Source organism: Mytilus galloprovincialis, chromosome 13 (genome assembly GCF_965363235.1).
Source record: "Mytilus galloprovincialis chromosome 13, xbMytGall1.hap1.1, whole genome shotgun sequence".
Classification (NCBI taxonomy): domain Eukaryota; kingdom Metazoa; phylum Mollusca; class Bivalvia; order Mytilida; family Mytilidae; genus Mytilus; species Mytilus galloprovincialis.
Genome location: NC_134850.1, coordinates 7253284 through 7281277, shown reverse-complemented (window position 1 = coordinate 7281277; position 27994 = coordinate 7253284). Strand labels below are relative to the sequence as shown.

Sequence of the window (27994 nt, the reverse complement as noted above, 5' to 3'; positions counted from 1 at the left end):
CTCCCTAAGGAGACGTGGCTTAAGTTCGTCTGGTCCACTTGCCTTGGATGGATTTAAATTTAGAAGTAATTTTGAGATACCTTGGATGGTGATATTTATGTCAGGCATGGTAGGGTACGCTGTTTTCTGTTGCATGTATTGATTGTTTTCAAATTCAGTAGCAGTGATTTTGTTTGGTTCTGAGAAAACTGATTGAAACTGCCTGTTGAGTGCGTCAGATTTTTGTTTGGGTGTCAGTAATAAGTTTCCCATTCTGCTTAAGTGATGTTATGCCACTGTAGTCATCTTTTTCATCTTTTTATAGAGTCTGTCTCTCTTTTTCATTAATTTTCTTGTTTCAAATGTTACCCATGGGGTTTTATTTTTTGTAGTTAGCTTTTTGTGTGGAATATGCTCACTGACTAGTTCATTGAGTTTTGTTTTGAATTCTAGCCACAGTTCATCAACAGTGTGTGTATTAACCTTTTCCTGTATAGTATGTTGTAAGTTAATTACTTCTTTTTTCATTGTTTCCCAATTTGCCTTGTTGTAAATCGGCACATTTCTTGGTGTTTGTTTTAGTTTAGATGGTGTTAATTTGAATTCTATAAAGACAATGTCATGGTCTGAGATTCCCGGCATGATTTCAATTCGTGGGACCTGGTTTGGTAAGTTTGTTATCATGAGATCTAATATATTGTCCTTTCTTGTTGGATTTTCAATTAATTGTACTAAGCCTGTGTCATCCAAAGTATTTTACTAGGTATGGACTTATTTTCCTAGGAACATTTGTCCTAGGACTTCTTTTCCTAGTAAAATCATGGACATGGACTTGATTAACTAGGAAAAAATGTCTGGTGGACACATTTTACTACCGGACCGAATTTACTGTTACAATTGCTCCAAACGTTCAGGAATTATATATATAGGGGCCAAAAACAAGCATTTTACTAGTTTTACTTTTTTACAACAACTTGTGTTTATGTGTAGGTTCTATACCTCAAAGGGAAGTGTAGGGTTGAGTTTGGGGATAATTACTCCAAGAGGGTGGAGGGTTAATATTTTTTTCTGCAAATTTTTGAAATTAAAATGTTTAGAAAAATATCAAGAAATCTCCAATTGTACAGTAATGCACAATAGATTTTTAAGACCTTCAACCACATTTACTTAGTGTCAGAAACCTATATTATGTCAAAATTTATCACAATCCAAATTCAGACAGTATCAAGCTTGAATATTATTGTGTCCAAACTTAGGGTTCAACTTACTTAGAACTGCGGGCGTATCAGGCTGCTCTCAGTGAAGCATTTTATTATATATCCCTGAATTCATGTCTTTTTATTTTTGCGGTATATTATGTAATGTGTTATTTTGTTTTCATATATGCCATCAACACCTTTTGAGTATATTAGTGCTTTCTTTTCCATAAATAATTAATAATGTTAAAGAGATTCCATCTGTACCCCCTCATAATGCATGAATGAATGACGTTGACTCTTTTCTATATTTAGAACAATCTGTATCTCAAAAACGCTTCATGTAAAAAATACCTTAGATCCAATCGTTCGAGTGACAGAGATGATACAACTTCCCGGATAATGACGTCAGTAAATTTATTCGCCATTTTTCCTCAATAAATTTACATTGACCGCTTGTAATATTTATGCAGTTGGCATCAGTTAGTACTGTAGCACTGCAAACAGATAACCTATAGCACCATGTGAGTATAGAGAGTGTTTTTGTCATGTAATATTATAATCGCATGCCGATTTCCCAAGAAATTATGTATGGAGTTGAAGCTGTCTGCATCACACCACCAGAATCCTGAATCCGGCTGTTGGGTCGATTTCCGTATAAAAAAAATGACACTCAGTTACATGTTATAATTGTTAGGGTACAACCCATGAAGACAGTGTTTCAAATTGTAAACACATAAGGAATATCAACTAAAATAAACTACTATTAAGTATTTACAAAACAATACAAAAAAGGTGCCTACAAAAAAAAATTCCCAATTTCCATTTTGAATAATAATAATAATAATAATAAATACTTTATTTAAATAGGGTAAAATCAGTTAGTACAATACTGATCTCCCCTGATGCCCTCTGAATAATTCAAAATATACAATAATATAATATATACTACATTTACATATAAATACTTTTTACATTGTTTTATGCAAAAACAAAAGGCGAAAAACATACAGAATAGGTTCATGAACTTATCTGTATCTGTTTTGGTACGTGTAGAATCCTGTTTAGGCTTTTATACACAGTGGAGACATTTGTTAATGTCAGATGTACAAACTAAATATATGGACTTTTATTTAATAGGTAAATTTCATCTGATAATTGCATTTTTAGTTTAAACAAGAAATTATAAAAACTTTGTTTGAACTGTTCTATCGTTTCTATCTTTTTTATTTTATGGTACAACCCATGAAGACAGTGTATTTGAACAGGAATACTGTTTCAAAGAACTGTACCGGAATATTGAAACGTTTTTTTTTTCATAAAATTTGTTCTCGGACGTGGTATGAAAAGACAATTATCATGGTTATTGTCTGATGAACGCAAAGAATATCTTGCATTAACATTTTGGTTATTATTAAATAATTGACAAAGATAATCAGGTGCAAGACTATTTACACACTTATACTCCTTTGTGATATGTGATTCTTGATTGAAAAGTTAACCATCCTAATTGTTTAAATAAAGTTTTTAATGGTGTGTCATATGATTTGTTAAGAATTATTCTGGCTGCCCTTTTTTGCAATTTTAACATTTTTTCCATATTTAGATGACATGTTTCAGTCCATATTGTACAACAATCATGACAATTATCAAAAAGAGGAAGTACATATCCATTATATAATAAACATAAACCTTTTTGTGGAATATAATGCTTCAATCGATTTAGTAAACCTAGTCTAGTACTAATCACAGTACATATACTTTGTTTATTTGTCGATTCCATGAAAGACAATCATCTATTATGATGCCAAGTAATACATAGATGAAGACATAAATATGATTGAGCAGAAAGAAAAGTCATAGCAATTCTGATTGAGAGTTTCTGCTCTTAAATTTAATTTAGAGTTATAAAAATTTCATGCATTGCATGTAAAAAACATAAAAACACCAACATGACCAATCAAGTGTTGTTTATTATGATACAATTACAAAAACAATGTCATCAAAAACAATAATTTCTTATTATGAGGTAATAACATAATAAGGCTGCCATATTTCACAGATTAATAACTTGAGACTCACACATTTTAATGTTTAACTGGCGGCATTTTCCTTGGATCAATTTTATTTTTCCCTTTCATCTTTACTGTTTAAGTATTTGGGCAAAATCTAGCACATTTGCTTTATGAAAACTTGGCAGTTCTGACGGGTCAGATGTATTGCAACTTAGGAAATTAACCAAAAAGTCCATGAATTTCAGAGCTGTCAATGAAATTGATCATGATGATTTGGTCATGGTTTTGTATACAGATTTTAGTGTCTGACTATCTCTATGACTTCGCATTTCTTACAGATCATCTGACTGGATAATGTTGTAACACATCTAGCATTTTCATTATATACATGTATGTCTTGTGAACAACAGTTACCACAACATTAGCTAGATTCATTTTTGACGGATCCAACACTGACCAGTATGTGCTCATATTTTTTCCACAGCCCAATATTCTAACTGTTTTATCTTTACAACAAAGTATTGCAAATTCTTACTAGTCTAGAGCATCAGTACAGACTGGAACAGAAACTTCAAAACATAAACACTCTTTATTATCTTAATTTGAATATCATTTGAACAGGTCTGCTCCTCAAAATACTCAATCAGTACCGGGTGGACCCCCAGCGTAAGTGTCAATCAATGTTGTGAGCTTGTATTATTTTTTAATTATTCAAACATACATGTATATGTTTATATTTGTGTTTTTTTGTTGTAAGTTCCATTGTAGAACTTTTATATTTTATTGAATATTTCAATTTGTTTATCATGTTTATCACTTTCAGATACAACATGTACTACATGTACAATGTCAATGTACAATTTTCATGTAAGTCTATTTACATGTAAAAAAAAAGTAAAATCACAAAAATACATGTACATGATTTAGATTGATATTGATGATATTTGGCTGTCACAACTGTAGAATAAATCTATAAATCAAGTTAATTGTTTATATCTATTGACATGAGCTCCCTTTTGTTTTGTTTTTTTTATAAATTTTAGATTTGTACATTTGAAACTGTATGAGTTTTGGGGTCTTATATATATTCATTACAAAAAGGGGGATTTCCCAGTTTTTTTGACAATAACTCAAAAACATTTTCACCAATTTACAAATTTACAAGAAACTTAAGTGAATTGTTTATATTGACGAGCTCCAATTCAATTTTTATAAATTTTCGAGTTTACCTTTCTGTTGTTTTCAAATTTTATAAATTTCAGATTTTACATTTTCTAGTTACATGTACATGATGTACAAATATGGGGTTTTATTCATTAGAAAAAGGGGGATTATTCCAGTTTTCAGACACTAACTCAAAATGTTTAGTGCATGCCCTGCTACTTCATTGTAATTTGTAACATTTTTATCTTAAATGTTGTTTAAAGTTTTGCATGAAACACTTCTTACTCACAGAGTGAACAGGATAAAATTGTATTTAAATATAGTACAATTTTTTTGATTTGCACAAAATGTGTTTTGCATGATGCTTTATTATGAATATTATTTGTTGTAATACAGTGAACTTCATTTTATCATGCCTTTATGCATGGATCTGATATTTGCAAAAGATTTTTAACATTGTTAAAAAGCAATACAATTTTATGTAAAATATATATCTGTTAATTGTGCTGAAGATTACACTTTTTGAACTTTGAATAATAAATGGAGATCAGCTACTGTCACACAGGGAGTACTGATTCTTGATATTCAAAATACTTGGGTCACACCGACAGATTACAGCATTCATTCATTAACAAATTCATCAAAAGCATGATTAGGATGAAAAAAGGTATTCATTTCATTTCAGAGTTTAATAGCAGGATAAAACCAATATTCGTACAGTGTAGGGAAGTATTTAGAAATTGTGTTCTTGCTATGAAATGAGCCTGGCTTGGCTACATGAACAATCTTCATACTGCCTTTTACTAGTATTTTTTCTATGTCTTGGAATATAGATACCCCTCAAATCTGACAGTGGACCTATTCTTACTAACCTTCGTCATTTAAGTCCTAACCAATCTGATTTGTGTATTTAAGGTCCGGGTATGGAGGAACAGCTGGTTCAGGTGGCCCCCCACAACAGCCATATCAGTCCAGTAAAAGGCTTCAACAGACACAAGCACAAGTCGATGAGGTAAGTAGGTATTGTAGAACGGTCCGGGTATGGAGGAACAGCTGGTTCAGGTGGACCCCCACAACAGCCATATCAGTCCAGTAAAAGGCTTCAACAGACACAAGCACAAGTCGATGAGGTAAGTAGGTATTGTAGAACGGTCCGGGTATGCAGGAACAGCTGGTTCAGGTGGACCCCCACAACAGCCATATCAGTCCAGTAAAAGGCTTCAACAGACACAAGCACAAGTCGATGAGGTAAGTAGGTATTGTAGAACGGTCCGGGTATGCAGGAACAGCTGGTTCAGGTGGACCCCCACAACAGCCATATCAGTCCAGTAAAAGGCTTCAACAGACTCGAGCACAAGTCGTTGAGCCTGAGCCGGCAGACTTGGGGTCAATTACATTGGAATGTAATTAATTAAATTACACATTACATTGCAAAAATGGTCAATTACACTAATTACACATTACACAGTTTTTGAAATGTAATTAATTAAATTACAATTACTTTACTAAAGTAATTAATTAAATTACACATTACATTTCATCATGATATTTTTATGCCCCACCACTATCGATATACGATAGTAGAGGGGCATTATGTTTTCTGGTCTGTGCGTCTGTTCGTCCGTTCGTCCGTCTGTCCCGCTCCAGGTTAAAGTTTTTGGTCAAGGTAGTTTTTGATGAAGTTGAAGTCCAATCGACTTCAAACTTAGTACACATGTTCCCTATGATATGATCTTTTAAATTTTAATGCCAAATTAGAGTTTTTACCCCAATGTCACGGTCCATTGGACATGGAAAATGATAGTGCTAGTGGGGCATTCGTGTACTAAGGACACATTCTTGTTATGCCCCACCTACGATAGTAGAAGGGCATTATGTTTTCTGTTCTGTGCGTGCGTCCGTCTGTTCGTCCGTCTGTCCCGCTCCAGGTTAAAGTGTTTGGTCAAGGTAGTTTTTGATGAAGTTGAAGTCCAATCGACTTCAAACTTAGTACACATGTTCCCTATGATATGATCTTTCTAATTTTAATGCCAAATTAGAGTTTTTACCCCAATTTCACGGTCCATTGGACATGGAAAATGATAGTGCGAGTGGGGCATTCGTGTACTAAGGACACATTCTTGTTTAACAATAATTTACATGTTTATATAAACATGATAAACATGTGTAAAATTTTCATGTAAGCAGAGTTTAAGCCTTGCATTTGATAATCATTTAATATAGTTTTTTTAATGTTTTGTCAATTAGTCTGAATCTCTCTGGTCTGAAAACATCAATTGTAAATAGTCTTTCCACAGGAGCTAATGTTGTACAAGATATTGTTTGATCAGGACATGGAAGTTTTTTTATTAGAAGATCATTATATTGATAGGAGAGGGAATTTGTTCCTATTAACTTGCCAATACATCAAGGGGTATTTTGACATCTCAGAAATGAACTCATTTGAATTAAACATAATATGAATAAGGAAATTATAAATGAATTTAAAATATTTTTTTTTATTTTACTTTAAAAATATCAAAAAGTGCTTGTCACAATATTGAAAATAATTTTTAGTACAAACAATGTATATAATGTCTCAATATTAGCAATATTTTGCTAATTAGATAAAATATCTGTAATAGTTGCATTGCCCCTAGACATTTTAATCTGATTAATTGCTGTTTGTTTTTATAGCTGTTAATTTTTATGCCCCACCTACGATAGTAGAGGGGCATTATGTTTTCTGGTCTGTGCGTCCGTTCGTCCGTCTGTCTGTCTGTCTGTTCGTCCGTCTGTCCCGCTCCAGGTTAAAGTTTTTGGTCAAGGTAGTTTTTGATGAAGTTGAAGTCCAATCGACTTCAAACTTAGTACACATGTTCCCTATGATATGATCTTTCTAATTTTAATGCCAAATTAGAGTTTTTACCCCAATTTCACGGTCCACTGAACATGGAAAATGATAGTGCGAGTGGGGCATTCGTGTACTGAGGACACATTCTTGTTATTTCTATAATCCTTTTGTGTATACTAATTTGACAAAATAATTGTATGCAGTGATTTTAAATTCTAAATGAACTGTCCCAGAAAGATGTTTCACAGTGACACATTTCATTGTTTGTGTTTAACAAGGTGTTTATTACTTATCAATCTATTTAACTAGTTAAAAATCTTTCTTAAAAATTGAACAACCCTAATATATATGATTATCACATTTTTTAAATTATAAGACTATTAAAAAAAAATCTGTAGGTCAAATAAAATATATAAAAACTTCAGAAAAAATTACAGACTTCATATATTAAAAAAGCATTGATATTAATATTTGAAAAATATATATAATTTTACAATTCATATTATAAAACACAAATCCTTAACTGTAACACCATAAAAGTACATGTAATTGAAATGTAATTCAAAAGTAATTGAGCATTACATGCTTTTTTCAATGTAATTAATTAAATTACCATTACATGTAATTAAAAAAATGCTCAATTACACATTACATTCAATTACATGAAAAATTGTAATGCATTACACTTAATTACCATTACATTTTTAATTACCCCATCCCTGGCCTGAGGTATACAATGTACTCAGATACATGTAATGTAGAACTTGTAGTATTGTTTAATTATTCCAATAATTATAAAGTATTCATGTCCCTTGCCACACTCTGACAGGAGCATATTACCCATCATATCTGACAAGCATACACTTTCTAATTATACCTGTTAGGCGACACATGATTACTATTTCGTCTGTTCCTGATTGTGCAGCTTGACCAGATTACATCACCTACTTTATTTTATTATGAGCTGGATTTAAATTTTATCTTCACAGTGATATGTTTTTTTTATGCTCCCTCTCCCTACTGCCTGCCTGCAAATGGAAAAATTGCTAAAAAAAATTATTTCCGTTCTCTAATTTTATATATATATCAGGGCTTCCAAAAAATATTTGAGACAGCCGGACATTTCATATCTGATCCCGATTTTAATCCCTTAAGACTTAGTCACAAAAGGCAATTATGGTAATCAGATGGCCATTCCAATGATTGACATTACATTAAAAAAAAAACGATTTTAAACTTTACTTTGATATGATATGAATTTGGTGTTCGGATGTAACTGTTAAATTGGCAGTGCATCATTCAAAGTGTGCACATCAGCGTGCTCATTTCTGAGCTCCATATCTGCCTTAGACTTTTTATTGTGCAAAATGACAATGTCAAAAACATGACTTTTGTTTTCAACCGGACGTTGACTTGACAATGGTAAAACATGGACCATAAACGGATACATAAAATCCGTGTACGTTAACAAAGCACGACTGAGAGAAGAAGCTCTTTCCACGTTATTTCTTCAACAAAATACTTGAATTGAACGTTAGATACAGGTATCAATGATAATTTTAGCATTTTTGAAGAAATGTGGGGTGCATTATTAAATTTCCCACCTGTGCACATGCGCACACGTGTTCTAGTTCATACGACGTAGTTCTGACGCTTTTTTTATTTAAAACCTTTTAAAAATTTTCATCAGATCATGTTGATAAACTAATTTCTAAGAATTTTAATCTTTTGGACTAAATCAATTAGATACAAACCGCTGAAATTTAAGAAAATAATTGTGAATAAACCGATCAATTTAACGATGTCCAGTACTGAACTTAGTTCACCTGTCACCTGAACAGGTAGATTTCAGCTGTCCAACTACTAATTAGCCGTGATTAAAATTAGAAAGTATTGAAGTAGGTGTTGTTTTGATAGTAATTAATCATCATGTCACATTTATGACCGGAAATGTGTTGATGTTAAAGGCAAAAGGTTGGGTCAAAAAGATCGTGAATTGTGTAAAAATGACCGAAAAAGCCTTGAAAACTAAAAAGAATTTGACCGTTTCATGCTTTGCCCAGTCGGACTTTTACCGGACATTATACAAATGACCGGAATATATGACCGTTTTGGAAGCCCTGATATATATATAGTTTGCCTCAACCAAATATGATGAAACTTATACACAATGCTTATTACCACAATACACAGATCAAATTTAAATGTTTGTGTTGTCACTGTTACTATTCTAGAGTTATGTCTTTTACAAATTGAAAAATTGCTATCTTTTCATAACTTTTTAGTCTGCCAAAAAATGGTGAGAGCACCTCTGACATAGCTGAAAATCCTTTGTTTGATCAAGTTGGTTCACCCTCAAGTACGCTTTTCATGGGGTAGCTACAATAGTATTGCACTCTATATTTACAAATGTACAATATTTGAACATTTATTCCAGGTTGTGGATATTATGAGAGTAAATGTAGACAAAGTTCTGGAGAGAGATACAAAAATCTCAGAGTTAGATGACAGAGCAGGTAAAAGATTATAATAGAAGTAGAATGTCCATTATCTTTTACTTTGTTTTATTATTGCCTTTTATGATGTATAAGGTTTATGCCATTTAGGAAATAACTATTGTATTTTAAGCGCTGACAGCATCAATTGGTGATTTGATGGTCGCAAATTAAGTTTACTGGTGACCCCTTAGCTCAAGCAGGGGCATCATTTGTGTCCCATGGATACATTCCACATTTATTGTTCTTATCCATGATACATGTACATGTAGAAAGGAAAGTAGACACAGAACGTGGTCAAACAAGACTGAAATCTCAAAACATTAGAATTTATAAATTTCATTCATGCTAATTGTAACAAATACAGGACGTCATTGTCCACAAATAGTAAGCATGGTATGAATTTAGTTTTTAAAAGGCCCTGAAATAACATGTAAAACAATTCAGACTAGAAAACTAATAGCCTGGCTATGATATCGTGCAACAAACGACAACCACTTAATTACAGGCTCCTTATATTGGCAGTCACACACAGAATATGGCATGGTTACTTTGCTAGCACCAAATCTTCTAATCTGCAACAGTGGTGTGACAATTAAAAACAAGGTTAGCTTGGCTATAACTGACAGAATGAGAATATAAACTTGTTTGTTAGTAATGTTTATCATATTTTCAGAGGCATTACAGCAAGGAGCTTCACAATTTGAAGCAAGTGCAGGGAAATTGAAGCGAAAATTTTGGTGGAAAAACTGCAAGGTATCAAAAACAAATTTAATTTATAAAATATATTGTTTTCATTGTTTTGGCAGCGAAGTGCTCCAATAAATAAGTAAAGCTGAAGATATAAATCAAAGTTGCTGTGTTCTTTGTGATAATCTGATAGCCCTTAATAAAGATATTTATCCCTGTTCTCAATGAAATGTGAGGGCTGATATTCTTATAAACATGCATTTGAATTTAAAAGATTCACAAAGAGTATGAAGGACAATTTTTAGTTTTTGTATGTGAAGGACCCCATAGGATAACAATTTTTAATCCTGTTTGATTACTTAACCATATTGCATTATATCTGTTTGAATAAGATATAATTTATAAACATGAATGAAATTGTCAATTGATCCCTTATAGCAGTGCCTTATACATATTATTGGAGTTTTTGCCCTTCATAATTTTTTATCATTTTTGAATGTTAACTGTGTACTTTTTACAGATGATGATAATTTTGGGTAGTATAATAGGAATAATTGTCATAATTATCATTGGTGAGTTATCTCCCCCTAGATGTTGTAAAGTGTTGTGAATTTCATGTTGTCTAAAAATACAATCACCATATTTTATTGTAGAAGTGTAACTGTTGCATACTTGTTTATATTGAAAAAGAAATAAGATATTTAGTTAATTAATATAAGTTTTAGGATGATATGAAAGACATTTTATAAAATATTTGTTGAAATTACAAGAATAAGTTTTAATTATCAAGCAAAGTTTTTAAAAGATGATATGAACGTTATTTTAATAAAATATTTTTTAAAATATAGTTTTATAAAAAAAAAATAGACATGGTATTATTAGGGCCCCGCCAAAGGCGGGTCCCCTATAGTGATCAGTCTGTCCGTCCATTCGTCCGTCCGTCCGTAACACTTTGTGTCCGCTCCATATCTAGAGAACCATTATGATTTCATACTTTATACTTTACATGTTTATTAACCACCACCAGAGGGCGTGTCATGATGTATGTACAACTTCCTAGGTCAAAGGTCAAGGTAAAAAAACTGGTTTCAGTTGACAACCCTGTGTCCTGTGGTGAAGATCGTGTCCGCTCTATATCTTGAGAACCGTTATGATTTCAAAGTTTATACTTGACATGTATATGAACCAACACCAGAGGGTGTGTCATAATTTATGAACGACTGCCTAGGGCAAAGTTCAAGGTCAAAAACTTTGGTTTCAGTTGACAACCCCATGTCCTATGGTAAAGATTGTGTCCGCTCTATATCTTGAGAACAGTTATCATTTCAAAGTTTATACTTGACATGTATATAAACCAACACCAAAGGGTGTGTTATAATTTATGTGCAACTTCCTAGGTCAAAGGTCAAGGTCAAAAACTTTGGTTTCAGTTGACAACCCCATGTCCTATGGTAAAGATCGTGTCCGCTCTATATCTTGAGAGCCGTTATCATTTCAAAGTTTATACTTTAAATGTTTATAAACCAACACCAAAGGGTGTGTCAAAATTTATCTACAACTTCCTAGGTCAAAGTTCAAGGTCAAAACTTTGATTTCAGTTGACAAACCCATGTCCTATGGTAAAGATACAATTTTTTAATGCACATTATTCACAGCGGGGCCCACAGAGATGGCTCCCATCTCAATGATATCTAGTTTTCTCAATATGTAAAGATTTTATGTACTGTGAAAAAAAATCTCCTTGAAATGACCTTGTTCTTCCAAATTTAAACCATTCTGCCTTAAAGCTTTTTATTTTAATCTCAATTTCATTGGCAGATCCAGGGGGGTCTGGGGATTGGAACCCCCCCTTTTTTTTGGCCGATCAATGCATTTTAATGGGGACATATAGTTGGAACCCCCCTTTATCCTGGGTTGGGAACCCCCTCTTTTTAAATTGGCTGGATCCTCCCCTGAATCGCTGTTGGAAAATAGTTGAGCTGTGGTAATACTAATTGCTGATGGACCTGTCATTGCCTGTTATAACCATTTAGGTTATGAATCTGAATTTGTATTTTAGTTTGATAAGTTTGTAATTTCTTATTTGGATTGGAATCTCACTGTAATTATATCTTCTTTGAAGCCTACTCTGGATTCATTAATTTTTGTTGGATACCAATATTCCTGGATTTCTTGGTTCTTGTATGTAGACTTCATCAAAACCAGGAAATTAAATATCCACTAATATGCAAGTTTTCCTTAATCCACGAAAATTGGTACCAACGAAAATAAATGAATCCACAGTATACATGCACAATGTATATAGGTTTAAAAAAAGGTTAAGCAGATGACAAATCAAATAGAAATACTGCTTTTACCATGATTCTTGCTTGTAAATGTTGTGTTTATTCATGCTTTAGAATGTTTTTATACGACCGCAAAATTTGAAAAATTTTTCGTCGTATATTGCTATCACGTTGGCGTCGTCGTCGTCGTCGTCGTCCGGCGTCCGAATACTTTTAGTTTTCGCACTCTAACTTTAGTAAAAGTGAATGGAAATCTATGAAATTTTAACACAAGGTTTATGACCACAAAAGGAAGGTTGGTATTGATTTTGGGAGTTTTGGTCCCAACATTTTAGGAATTAGGGGCCAAAAAGGGCCCAAATAAGCATTTTCTTGGTTTTCGCACTATAACTTTAGTTTAAGTTAATAGAAATCTATGAAATTTTGACACAAGGTTTATGACCACAAAAGAACGGTTGGGATTGATTTTGGGAGTTTAGGTTTCAACAGTTTAGGAATTAGGGGCCAAAAAAGGGCCCAAATAAGCATTATTCTTGGTTTTCGCACAATAACTTTAGTTTAAGTAAATAGAAATCAATGAAATTTAAACACAATGTTAATGACTACAAAAGGAAGGTTGGTATTGATTTTGGGAGTTTAGGTCCCAACAGTTTAGGAATTAGGGGCCAAAAAGGGACCCAAATAAGCATTTTTCTTGGTTTTCGCACCATAACGTTAGTATAAGTAAATAGAAATCTATGAAATTTAAACACAAGGTTTATGACCATAAAAGAAAGGTTGGTATTGATTTTGGGAGTTTTGGTCCCAACAGAATAAGGGGCCCAAAGGGTCCAAAATTAAACTTTGTTTGATTTCATCAAAATTGAATAATTGGGGTTCTTTGATATGCCGAATCTAACTGTCATGACTGTGTATGTAGATTCTTAACTTTTGGTCCCGTTTTCAAATTGGTCTACATTAAGGTCCAAAGGGTCCAAAATTAAACTTAGTTTGATTTTGACAAAAAATGAATCAGTTAGGTTCTTTGATATGCTGAATCTAAAAATGTACTTAGATTCTTGATTATTGGCCCAGTTTTCAAGTTGTACCAAATCGGGGTCCAAAATTAAACTTTGTTTGATTTCATCAAAATTTGAATAAATGGGGTTCTTTGCAGACCAGGCATGGGGTAATCGTAATCAGTAATCGTAATCAGCTGTAATCGATTACATTTTGCAGTGTAATCCTATGTAATCAGTAATCATGCCATTTCTGATTACAAGTAATCGTAATGTAATCGATTACATGGCAAAAAACAGGTGTAATCATGATTACTTTTAGATTACTTTAAGATTACATTCATAAGATTACTTGATGATTACAAATCTTGTATAAATATGAAAATAGTTTTTGATAGACAAGATGAAAATAAGAAATGTAAAGCTTGAATGAAAAATCATGAAACTAGTAATCACAATGATGGGACCTTGTTTAATGTGATCATCAAGTGTTTTATTTTGTTTTAACAGTTTACAAAAAGAAATTTACTGTCCTATATTTCTTTGTGAAATTGAGCTCAAATGATAAAAGAATATGCCTTGAAAGCATTTGTTTTCCTTGATTGAAAACTTCTGATATTAACTCCAATTTCATATTAGTTTACCCAATATTTTTACATAAATACATTGAAATTCAAATGCAGAAAACATTTAGTTCCTATTTGACTTTGACGGTCGGCATAAATATATAAGCCCACTTAATTCAAAATGGAAGTTAAAACCAGGTTTCATTTATTGACAAAATTGAATGAATTTTATTTTCCATAAATTCGGGTATAATATGTGCTTTCTTATTTTTATTCTTTATTAACTTTATTAGCCTTAAGGCTCACCAGTATAAACAAGTACATTTTGTACATGTACAGTGTATACATATGGCATAAATATTGCAAACAATATGCATAGTAAACAATAGGTGACGTCAGAAGTTTCATCAATACAATAAACTGTTGCTTAATATAAAGAGAAATGTATAATCTTTCCTAAGTTACATAACTGTTTTGGGTTTTCACCTGGCAATAATTCTATTAATTTCAATTAGATCAAGTATTAAAAATTTTCAAACAAATAATGACAATCAACCACTTTTAACTTTATTTATATCATTATTAAGACAATGAAATTTTAATACCCAAGCCCACCCATTGTTTGTTTTAAAAAATGGAAGTAGTGATTAACGCCTGTAAAAACATAAATGGATGTGTCAATTATGTCCCAACAAACAATAAAACTATACTTAATTAATTTTTCCTTATTGTCAGTTTTTTTTGTTAATTAGGTAGTTGGTTACAATTTGTAGTTAAAAATAAAGTTACATCTTTTACATAGAGAAAGGACACTTGTCTATAGCTATATTATCAAATTACACATGTTACACTGTAACTGTAACTGTCTTGTCTATAAATTCTTTTAAAAGATGAATAAATTAAGGCTTTTAAAAAATGTCACCAAAATAAGCGGATAAAAAATTATAAAAAAACTTTGATATAGCAATATACAATGTAATCATTAGTAATCTAAAGTAATCATGATTACAATAAAGAAAAGTAATCTAATGTAATCGATTACATATGAAATAGGGTGTAATTGAAATGTAATCGATTACATTTTATTAGCAAAGTAATTGTAATTTAATCGATTACATTTTAAAGTAATCAACCCCATCCCTGTTGCAGACTTGGGGTCAATTACATTGGAATGTAATTAATTAAATTACACATTGCATTGCAAAAATGGTCAATTACACTAATTACACATTACACAGTTTTTGAAATGTAATTAATTAAATTACAATTACTTTACTAAAGTAATTAATTAAATTACACATTACATTTCATCATGATATTTTTTAACAATATTTTACATGTTTATATAATGCATGTGTAAAATATTCAAGTAAGCATAGTTAAAGCCTTGCATTTGATAAACATTTAATATAGTTATTTTAATGTTTTGTCAAATAGTCTGAATATCTAGTCTGAAAACAGCAATTGTAAATAGTCTTTCGGCAGGAGCTAATGTTGTGCAAGATATTACTTGATCAGGACATGGAAATTTTATGATTAGAAGATCATTATATTGATAGGAGAGGGAATTTATTCCTATTAACTTGCCAATACATCAAGGGGTATTTTGACATCTCAGAAATGAACTCATTTGAATTAAACATAATATGAATAAAGAAATTATAAATGAATATAAAATATTTTTTTATTTTACTTTAAAAATATTAAAAAGTGTGCTCGTCACAATATTGAAAATAATTTTCAGTACAAACAATGTATATAATGTCTAAATATTAGCAATATTTTGCTAATTTAAATTAGATAAAATATCTGTAATAGTGGCATTGCCCCTGGACATTTTAATCTGATTAATTGCTGTTTGTTTTTACAGCTGTTAATTTTTATTTCTATAATCCTTTTGTGTATACTTATTTGACAAAATGATATGTATGCAGTGATTTTAAATTCTAAATGAACTGTATCAGAAAGGGGAGAGATCCGTTTGCGCCAAAAATGCGTCCTTTTGCGCCACAACTTTTTTTCTCTAATGCTACGTTTGCGCCACCTGTTTTAAAATTACATGGTATCAATTGCGCCAAAAATAAAATATACGATTGCGCCAATTTAAAGAAAAACATTCCTTAAACACAGAAAAAATTTTCTATTACAGTTTCCTGATTTAGAAGGCAAAAGGCAATCTAAAAGTGGAATATCAATTAAATGTCCATTCCTGAATCCATGTATTGTATGCAAAAACATCTTCTGCCCCGCATACAAAGAAATTTCAAGTTAGCTTCACAACCGAGAATAACAATGCCACTGTCAATATCATTTACTAAAACAAACTCTTCTTCTTTATTTGTGATCACTATACCTCACTTAATTTTTTTGAAATTCTACTGAACTTTTTGGTTGGGCAGGGAACAGTTATCATCTCTCTGAGTACATAGACTGTCTTATGCACTTCAAGTCATTTTTCTGTAGATGTTCCTCTTCATAATGAAATACATGTAGCTCCGAACATATGATCTTAGCTGGTCAGGCTTTCTGATATTTTTTCTGTAGCTTTTCTTTTGCATGCTGTTCGTAGTATTTGACGCTCTAACTTTTGTGGGTCTGTCTCATGTGTATGTGCAAGACTTCCCCTCAGACAAAAATGATACTAAATATATATTAATCTTTAATATGTACCATCAATATGTGTTCAGGTAAATTGGCGCAAATGAGTTCCGAAAACTGGCGCAATTGATACATTTGAAGAAAAAAAAATTGGCGCAAATGATACCCCTGAAAAACAGTAATTGGCGCAAAAGGAGTGTTGCCTCAGAAAGATGTTTCACAGTGACACATTTTATTGTGTTTGTTTAACAAGGTGTTTATTACTTATCAATCTATTTAGTTAAAGATCTTTCTTAAAAACATTTTTTAAATTATAAGACTATTAAAAAAAATCTGTAGGTCAAATAAATGATATAAAAACTTCAGAATAAGTTACAGACTTCATATATTAAAAAAGCATTGATATTAATATTTGAAAAATATATATAATTTTACAATTTATATTATTAAACACAAATCCTTAACTGTAACACCATAAAAGGTACATGTAATTGAAATGTAATTCAAAAGTAATTGAGCATTACATGCTTTTTTCAATGTAATTAATTAAATTACCATTACATGTAATTAAAAAAATGCTCAATTACACATTACATTCAATTACATGGAAAATTGTAATGCATTACACTTAATTACCATTACATTTTTAATTACCCCATCCCTGGTTCTTTGATATACCAAATCTAACTGTGTATGTAGATTCTTCATTTTTGGTCCTGTTTTCAAATTGGTCTACACTAAAGTCCAAAGGGTCCAAAATTAAACTTAGTCTGATTTCAACAAAAATTGAAATCTTGGGGTTCTTTGATATGCTGAATCCAAAAATGTACTTAGATTTTTTATTATGGGCCCAGTTTTCAAGTTGGTCCAAATCAGGATCTAAAATTATTATATTAAGTATTGTGCAATAGCAAGTCTTTTCAATTGCACAGTATTGCGCAATGGCAAGAAATATCTAATTGCACAATATTGTGAAATAGCAAATTTTTTTTTAATTAGAGTTATCTTTCTTTGTCCAGAATAGTAAGCAAGAAATATCTAATTGCAAAATATTGTGCAATAGCAAGATTTTTTTTTAATTGGAGTTATCTTTCTTTGTCCAGAATCAACTTAAATCTTTGTTATATACAATATACAATGTATATTCACTTTTTACTACCAACTGATAAATTATAATAAATAACATTCAGTGATAACAAGCAGTTTTTTTTACATCTTGATATTTTATGATGTATTTAAATGAGTAGTTATTGTTGCAAACTCCATTAGAAATTTTAATTGAGATTAGTTTTGGAATAAGGGAAAGAGGGATGTGATTAAAAAAATTGGGTTCAATTTTTCTCATTTGAAATTTCATAAATAAAAAAGAAAATTTCTTCAATTATTTTTATGCCCCACCTACGATAGTAGAGGGGCATTATGTTTTCTGGTCCGTCCGTCTGTCCGTTCGTTCGTCCGTCCGTCCGTCCGTCTGTCCCGCTTCAGGTTAAAGTTTTTGGTCAAGGTAGTTTTTGATGAAGTTGAAGTCCAATCGACTTCAAACTTAGTACACATGTCCCCTATGATATGATCTTTCTAATTTTAATGCCAAATTAGAGTTTTTACCCCAATTTCACGGTCCACTGAACATGGAAAATGATAATGCGAGTGGGGCATTCGTGTACTGAGGACACATTCTTGTTTTGAGAGGATTAATATTCAACAGCATAGTGAATTGCTCTAAGAGAAAACAAAAATTTCAAGTTCATTAGAACACATTCATTCTGTGTCAGAAACCTATGCTGTGTCAACTATTTAATCACAATCCAAATTTAGAGCTGAATCCAGCTTGAATGTTGTGTCCATACTTGCCCCAACCGTTCAGGGTTCAACCTCTGCGGTCGTATAAAGCTACGCCCTGCGGAGCATCTGGTTATCAAATCAGAATTATTTAAATTTATGCACTAAATATTTTAAGCTTTAAAACAAAACAAACACATTTAGACATCTATTAGAATATTAAATCAATCTTTTAAATGCCTACAACTATTTTCTTTTATCATTGAGTTTATATAAATAGGATGGATAAATATTGAAGCAATGAAATTCCTGTCCTAGGCTAAGATGTAACAAAATGGACACTTAATTAAATACAAACATAATTGTCTCTCTTTATTTAACTAATAACAGTGCATTGATAAACTTTTTGTGAAACTGCTCACCTATATGGCTAATCATAAGTAAATTTTAATATCCTGTAGTTGTATATCTTTAGATATCTATATCAATAAATCAAATAAGATTATTTTTAGGAAATTGGTCTCAAATCAATCAGCAGCATATTTATGTTGCTTTCTAGTAACATCCTTGGAATTCATTTTGAGATATTAACTAGCATGACTAGTGTTTTATTTTAACCTTCCATCATAAAATGTTTGCTTTAAAAATTTGAAATACTGATTTTCTAGTATCTTCTTGCTGACATTGATGGACAATACCAATGCAAACTTAATCGTGTGATAAACTTCTAAGTTTATATCTGGTAGGATTCTAGGTAAAAATTAGATCAGGGGAAATGCATTAAGGATGTTTGTTACTCTGTTTCTAAATAACAAGCTTTTTAAAAGACTGTTAAAAATTGAAAGTTTATATATATAACTTAACTTAAAAAAGGGTCCATGGGTCCATGTGTTTGGTTTAGAGATATTAGCCATTGATTTTTTTTGCGGGAAACGATTCTCTCTCTTTTTATACAATTAACATTGGCAGCATTTTTCTTTCAAAATATGAAAAAATGCAAGAATTTTAATAATAGATATGATTTTTAAACTATATGTAAAAAAATTATAAACAATTAAGTAGGGCTTAATTAACTAGATGGATAAAACCAGAGGATTACGAATATCTTAACAAAAATTCAAAGACAAGAGAAGCAAACATCTTCAAACTATGATGCTATTTATAAAAGTGAAGTCTGCTTTTGACCTTAGATGTTGTGACTAGATGTTGTAAACTAGATGTTGTAAACTAGATGTTGTAAATTAGATGTTGTGTACTTTCAGATGTGGGCAATCCTTATAGCTGTTATATTAGTCATAATTATCATTATTGTTGGTAAGTTTTATGTTAAATGTATGTATGATGCCTTTCAGGGTTGGAGTATATTATAGTAAGGAAGTCAATAGTATGACTTGGATAGATCTGGTTTACTGAATTATGTTTGATTACTTAACCACATTGCATTATATCACATTTCTAGATGGCAAAGCATGGTAGCATTCTATGGGCCTACAATTGGAAGTTACTGCCCTTAAAAAGATGATTTTTACCAATTTTGTTGTTGTTGCAGAAATTCTGATAGAGAGAAACTTTCAATGGCATTTTTAACATACATTGATATACATAAACATCAAAATAATCATTGATGCTATGCCAGAACTACAAAAATAATTTCAGATGACAGGAGATATATAATTTATCCTTGTAACTGTTGAAATGAAATTGATAAGTCTTGGCCTAACCAAGAATCCTGATTAAAACTTGTTTCTCTCAATATTTTAATACAATAATTCTTTTGACTTTTTCTGTGTATGTTGAACTCTCTTTTTCTGGTCACTAACCCTAGTCTGCATTATGTATCTGATCACTAACCCTACATTATAAAGGTAAATTCAATAATAATGGTGATTGAAATCTAAATAAATTCCAATCTGTTCACACCAGTGTTTAATTATATTGACCTTATAAGTTGGTAAACCATCTGTTGATAATTTATATTAATACAGTGAATGTGGCATCTTAGCATGAATACTTTTATAAAGTGAATGTTTAAACCTAAGTACATATAACATTTAGCCATCTAAAGTAAACATTGTGTTTATTGTTTCCTATGCCAACTATAACCATTTGCTTATTTTTGTCATGCCAACAGTATGGGTAGCTACTACATATGGTTAAAACATGTAAGACTTTCACCATTGTATATACAGTAGATATTAATATTGTTTGTGAATAGGAGAGTTCTGTCGTTCTTTTTGCTTTCCAGATTTTAGTTTTGTAGGTTTTATATACTGGCACATAATTATCATAACATCACAAATTTAAGAAATAAATAAGTTTCGTGAATAACGACAAGTTTTTTATGCAGCATTTGTTTAAGATATCTAGTAAAACGTACGTGTATTTATTGTTTTATGAAGGGTTTAATATGAATAAAATTTTAAGAGACAAAGAGATGAGACATTCCATATTTCATGTATTAATATTATTATTTAAATGAAATTACTCATTTAATGGGGAAAAATTAAATAAAATTATACCTCAAATTAAATTTAATGCAAATTAACGGCATTTATGTAAATTTTCAGATATGTTGCACATTTTAAGATTTGTTATAGAAAAAGCCAGCACTGAGCTATAATAGGCTACATGTATTAGCCACACTTTGTGTAATCACTTTTCCCTCACTTCATCTTTAATAGATAATAATAAAATCTAGTCACTACCTTAAACTTCATGAACTTACTTGCAGAAAACTATGTTTTACAATTATGCACTTGCATTTTTTCCAGGACTTGAATTCTTGAAATTTTATTTAAATATTCCGTTTATGTTATATATTCCAAAATAAAACGCCTAATTTGGCGCCGACAGACATGTATATGTGTCCTTGATTTTCTTTGAAAATATGTAAAATAAATATTTTATTTAGAACTCTGATTATATTACATGTATGGCTATAAGGGAAATAAATTGCTTATCATGGTTTATACTAGCTAGTCAATTATATATTTTTTAGAAATTTTCACAAACAGAACTCTCTTAGACTATTGTAGTAATTCATACTAAATTTTGAAATCCTTATACTATGTTGTTTCCAGCTTATGACCTCTAACTGTATTAATATTGTCCTTATACTATGTTGTTTCCAGCTTATGTCCTCTAACTGTATTAATATTGTCCTGCTTCTTTTCTCCTGCAGTCTGGTTGTATAACAAGTTTGGCTAAGGTTACTGTCGATGTTGTCCTTTTCTATATTTTTATTTCTCTCGATAACAACCATGGCACTACAGTATCTGAGGGCAGTATTTTAATGTTTTCACACTTTTTACAAAAGTGTATGATAAATGAATCATATGGAAATAAAAATAATTAAACAAAATAACTTTTTTACGAATATTGTTACAATCAGTGTTTATTATTTCCCAGGAAATCCTACAGTTCTGAAGAGTAAAATATATTACAGTAATCAGGCCTTATTCCATAAAAATTACACCAGTTTAACAAAGCAATCAAGTAAACTGTAGGCCTCATCCTGCAGCCGAATAATAAAGATTATGTAGGGTCATGGTTGTTAGGAATTCTGACGGTACGTTCAGCACAAAATGGAAACATGTCATGAAATTGTGCATTTTGACATTATCAAATAATAGAATAAAATCAATTGGATATTGGTATAGTTTGAGTGAGCTTTAATTACTAAGTGTCCGTCCTTTTTCAAAATGACAATTTTATTCAGCATCCCTGATTCAATCAAAAGTTGCAGGAGAGAACTGAGAACTGATTTAGATAAGTTTTATTTTCATGGCCAGGCTACAATGTGGTCGGGGCCATGTATCTTTACAGTTACCCTTGTCTGTCATTCTGTAACAAACACTTATACAGACGTGTTTATAAAGTCACATTACTGTGATGAGATACAGATAGAGTTTAAAATTGGTTCAACACCACTTTTTTTTGTCGAAATTATGGTGTTGCCAATTACCAAAAAGTTCAGCTTTTTCTGAGTCGTTGCTACATAAAGCTTACCAAGTAACTATCGACGGGGAAACTAAATTTACAAAACATTACACAAACATGAAGCCGAGAAAATTTCAATTATGATATTTTAAAGATTTAAAAGATCCCTGCCATGACATAAATTTGATACTCTTCACTTGAACTATGCTGTATCTTTCATTATATGCATGAACAGTCATTTATATGCATGTATGACTGTTGATTAGTTCCTATAGCTGTTATACAATATAACACTCTAATATTATGAGTTTTCACTTGTGCACTTTTATTTATTTATATCAGAGATCATTTAACAGTAGTTGTTAGCCATTTTCTTAACCAGTTTTCTTGCAAATGGTCAGTTATATTATTGATTTATCAAGGGCTATAATGACAGAAAGTATCCTTATTTTGAGGTCAAGACATCTAACTTCTAAGATCAAGCTCAAAGTTACTAAATAGACAAAAATTAGTGCAGGAAAGGAATTTCAGTTTGACTATTCCAATATCTTACATGTGATTGGAACCTAACTTGGTCACAGATCCCTCTAGTCCAAGGTCATGTTTACTGAAATTAACCTTGAAAAGCAAGTTTCCAGATCATGACTTTAGAACCTCATATGAGATTGCCAAGATACATGAATATTGAAAGTCACACCCATGCCATTGCCAATGGTCTTTGATGGATAGTTACCTCAATTTCTATCACATCATATTTCCTTACTTTTTATCTGATCACATTTGATGAGAGGAGATCTCTTTTTGATCTCAAGGTCATTGCTGTCAAGGTCATAGTTACTAAAAAAGACTGAAATTAGGGGTAGTAAAACCTCAACATAAAAATCATTCATGATCAGTTGAGCAGGCTGCGGTAAGACATTTCACAATGCACTCTAGTTATAAGAATTAAATTGAAACTGACTAGTTGCAAGTGAGCTGATTAACACATGAATGTTGTTTTTCTGTAAACCTGACAAAGGTCAATAGTAGCTGCATGTATATTTGTGTTCGTATATTTTGAGTACATGTAGCTTTTTGTTATGGTAGTTAGTCTTTATTAAATATAACAAAATTTGAATGTATTTTGTGAATTGTGTTATTTTAAATTACAAAACATGTTTGTATTTTAGTAAATGAATTCATTTTTGTAAATGACAAGTTATATGCAATTAGATAACAGTGTTTTTAAATTCGCAACATAATTAAGTAAATGTAAGTTAAAAAATGATAAAAGAAAAAGACCAACAGACAAACAGACAAACAATAGTACACACAACACAACATATTAAACTAAAGACTAAGCAACACAAACCCAATCAAAACTGGGGATGATCTCAGGTGCCCTGGAAGGGTAAGCAGATCCTACTCCACGTGTGGCTCCTGTGGTGTTGCTCATGTTAGTATAAATTTGAAATGAATGCATGAGATCAACAATTTCAAATGGAGAATCGAAAGTTGAAGACATGTACATGTATTTCATCATAATAAAAACATCATTGACTGCCATTGTTATTTATAAGTCCATGTCAAGGTAAAAGTTTCTATAGAGTTCATTGCTATATGCATGAGGTAAAACATAGATTACTTGAAATATTGGGTTTAAATCCAAGAATAGTCATTTCAATTCTGTTCTGAAAATAATGCTGTATTTTATGTTTTTCAGTTTGGGCAGTGGAGGATAACAAATGAGAAAGGAGAGAAGAAAGGAAAAAGAAACATTTTGTTGTAGATAGTTGTTAACAGTCATCTCATCTCACTCTCCATCTTACAATCATAACACTAGAAAGATTTACATGAAACAAAGTCTTACACATTCCGTGATCCTTGTTAAGGATTCTTAAACTTAACATTAAGCTAGTAGCATGAGTTTTGTCCATGCAATATATGGTTTTTTGTTAGGAATTCTCAAACTAAACATAATGCTAGAAGCATGAGTTTTGTCCATGCAATATATGTTGTTTTTATTAGGGATTCTTAAACTAAACAATGCTAGTAACATGAGTTTTGTCCATGAAATATATGGTTTTTATGTATATTTATATAAGATACAATTAAGTATTCTTGACTTGACTTTTAAGTGTTACGAAATAGTCTGATCATGGTTTTACTAACAATTTTGACAATTTTACATTTTCCCTTCAAAACTCTGTTTGTGTCCTTAACATAAAATTTAAGAATCATAAGAACAACAAAAGATATTACAAGGAAAACATTTGTATCATTGCTGCTAGCAATGAAGCATACTGTGGATTCATTTATTTTTTTGTTGGTATCAATTTTCGTGGATTGAGGAAAACTTGCATGTTCGTGGATATTTAATTTCATGCTTTTGACAAAGTCTGCATTCACACCTTTAGAATATATGTAAATGGTTGAAGATTTAATTTCATGGGTCATCTGTACCCTCATGGGTCATCTGTACCCTCATGGGTCATCTGTACCCTCATGGGTCATCTGTACCCATGGAATTCACAAAAATTGGTATCCAACAAATATTAATGACTCCACAGTATACACGGACATTACATATATATATTCATAACTATTGTCACAAAGAACATATTATCAAGGATGCGTTATTTATTTCTGATGGCAAATCTTTTTATTAAGTGTATGCTTAAGGGGGTAGACCTTGGTTCAGGGAGATAACTCTTTAAATCAGTTAAGCGTTTGTAAAAGTCAAGTTCATCCATGTAATTTAAGCATTTACTTGAAACAGATTGAAAATAATCTATGTAACCTAGAAGCTTAGAATATATTCTTAAAAAATGGTTGTCATAAACGTACTGATGATTTTAAGAGTTATTTCCCTTAACCTAGGTCTACCTCCTTAACTCTTCAGTACTTTTGTATTCAGTAGTGTTAAATAAAGATTTTTTGTTGAGTAGCGGGGTATAATAGAAATCAATTTTTTAATGCCAAAATCTTTAATGATTACGCAATTCCAACTTGTCTGAAAAAGTTGCTAAATACTAAACAGCATTTCTTTTGATATTTAGTTTTTCACACAAAATATGCCTATATGGAATATTTTGAGTGTGTGCTTACCAAGACAAACCATTGTCACAATAAGAGCATATGCTAAACCCTATCAAAGGCCTCATATTGTCTAGAAACAAAATTTACATTTGTTGATTATCTGTTTAATTAGTTTAATTTGTATACTTAATTTAAGTGAGTTGGTTGTGATAGTAAGAGAAAATTTTTATAAGTTAAAATTTTTTTATAAGTTGAAACATTTTTATAAGTTAAGAAACATTTTTATAAGTTAAAAACATTTTTGTAAGTTAAAAAAACATGTTTATTTATTATCAAGGTGTTTAGTGCTGTTGATTTTCCTTCAAGGTATATTCAGAACAAATCTGTAATTATCAATTTGTGCTGTCAAGTTTGATAATCTTAAAGAAATAAAGATACAAATTTTTAATAAAAGAACAAAGTTATCTGGATGAAATATTATTAACATATATAAATATATTAACCATTAATATTTATACTCTGGACTCTTTCTATAGATTATTCTTTTTTTAATTTAAAGATATTTTAAAGAAAAGTCTTGTATTTAATTTGATGAAGCCAAATAAACATTTTTAAGATAGGCAAATTTGATAGTTTTGAACAATTAATATATATCATAATTTAGTGCATGTATTTTTAAGTTCTTGTTAGCTTCAGTGTGGTTAACACAAGTAAAGATATGAATGTTATAATTTATTGTATGCTTTCAATTGAAAGTTTATTGTTAATTTTTATGACAGATTATTTATTGTTGATCCAGTGCTTATTATAATCAATACTGTAATTATGTACATTTATAAAGGCTGTATTTAGTTGCTTTATGTTCAATGCAAATCTCTTTGCATGTAATATATGTAAGGGAGATAACTCCGTAACCAATCTTTGTGTCTTCGGCCTCTTTAATTTCACAGTTAATCCTGCAAATGGAGATACCTTGGATCTATCTTGTTATTTCTTTTTTATTTTAAATTTGCATAACATAAACTTGTGTAATTAAAATAGATTAAAAGAAACAATTTTGTAGGGATGAAAGAAATTTTATATTATTATTTTTAACCTTCCAGGCGAAATTAAACTGAAATATCTTTTTTTCCAAATCAACATTAAATATATCTGTATAATTCACAGTATGAAAAAAATATTAATGTAGAAGATTTTCTTTCAAAAGTAAGTATATATGATGAATGTGGAGGTAATGACTTTCTTGAACAACATGTTTCTCATTCTCCACTATTGTATATAGTATGTTAGTAAACCTCATTCACAGAAATCCTTTCAAACCTTAATATGCATTGATGAACATATGATATGTCCAGCTGTGTGCTTTTTATCATTGAGCAAATAATGTTCATTTGGAATCATATATATATATAAGAAGTTAAATTGTATGGAGAGATATTAATGATGTAAAACCATTATATACAAGTTATTAATAAGAAATTACCCATTTTGATAACAGCTATCAAAAAATAAATAGCTATATGTTTGTGGAAAATTTTTAAGACACAAATTTCTGTTATATTAAGTTTGAACTCAATGAAAAATTATTTCACTTTCAAGATATACAAGATATTTCTGAAAAAAAACTTGAACAAAAATACCTGACTAATTTTGAAGTTGATACAGCAGTCATTCAGAATATCTCTCAGCTATCACACAATTTCATCTAAGATTTTTTTTTAAAGCAAATATCTATAGAACCTTCAACATCTGATTAACTGCTGTTTCTGTTATTTAAAAAAAATATTGATTGCATTCAAGACTGAGTTTTCAGTAAAAAAAAATGACCATGTCAATCACTTATTCTGCATTGATGAAAATGAAAGTAGAAAGTGAAACTAGAGATTATCAGGTCCATTCTTTACAAGTCATTAGATGGTGCAATGTTATTTAGTAGTCAGTCCCACTTCATTTAAACACATCATCAGAATAGAGTGTATGTATATTTACTTTGAAAAGAATTACATATATATGTTTATCACTAAGATAATTTTGTAGTACGTAGCATATTCCTGTCCTATTTATTTTCATGTAAATTTTTAAGTGAGGATTTGAAAGTCACTGATTTATAATGTCATTCCAATTGTTAATTTGTATGAATGTGATTATTTTTGAATGTGCTCTGAAAATGATTGTTTTGTTTTGTGTTTCCTTGGTTTTTTTTGCAAGATTATTTAAGAATTTTTATTCTTCATGCAGATTTGGTTACCTGTATGCCTGGGTTGAAGTCATCAAACTTTGCTCAGTCGTCGGAGCACAAAAATCATGCTCGAAACATGAAATCCAATATTTTGATTGGTTGATTTTGAAGTATGAGTACAAAAAACTAACTCAAAAGTTTTATGACTCCAATGCATCATACTTAACTGTTCAGTTCTATGATAGAGAACAGGTATCAGT

At 30.8% G+C, this 27994-nt stretch overlaps 1 protein-coding gene across 1 annotated transcript; it reads left to right on the top strand.

Moving 5' to 3' along the window:
* Nucleotides 1-1554: 1554 nt before the first annotated feature.
* Nucleotides 1555-24389, top strand: LOC143056242 (vesicle-associated membrane protein 3-like). Its single transcript, XM_076229329.1, has 8 exons — nucleotides 1555-1699; nucleotides 3812-3856; nucleotides 5270-5366; nucleotides 9625-9703; nucleotides 10359-10438; nucleotides 10893-10944; nucleotides 20730-20760; nucleotides 24240-24389. Coding segments are annotated over exons 1-7 (381 nt in total). The 5' UTR covers nucleotides 1555-1697; the 3' UTR covers nucleotides 20756-20760; nucleotides 24240-24389.
* Nucleotides 24390-27994: the final 3605 nt, after the last annotated feature.

Bases quoted from the DNA above. Each gene is read 5' to 3' on its own strand.
- LOC143056242 (XM_076229329.1), top strand. The intron at 10,439-10,892 runs GTATCAAAAACA...TACTTTTTACAG, and splicing joins TTTGGTGGAAAAACTGCAAG to ATGATGATAATTTTGGGTAG. The intron at 10,945-20,729 runs GTGAGTTATCTC...TCATGCCAACAG, and splicing joins AATTGTCATAATTATCATTG to TATGGGTAGCTACTACATAT.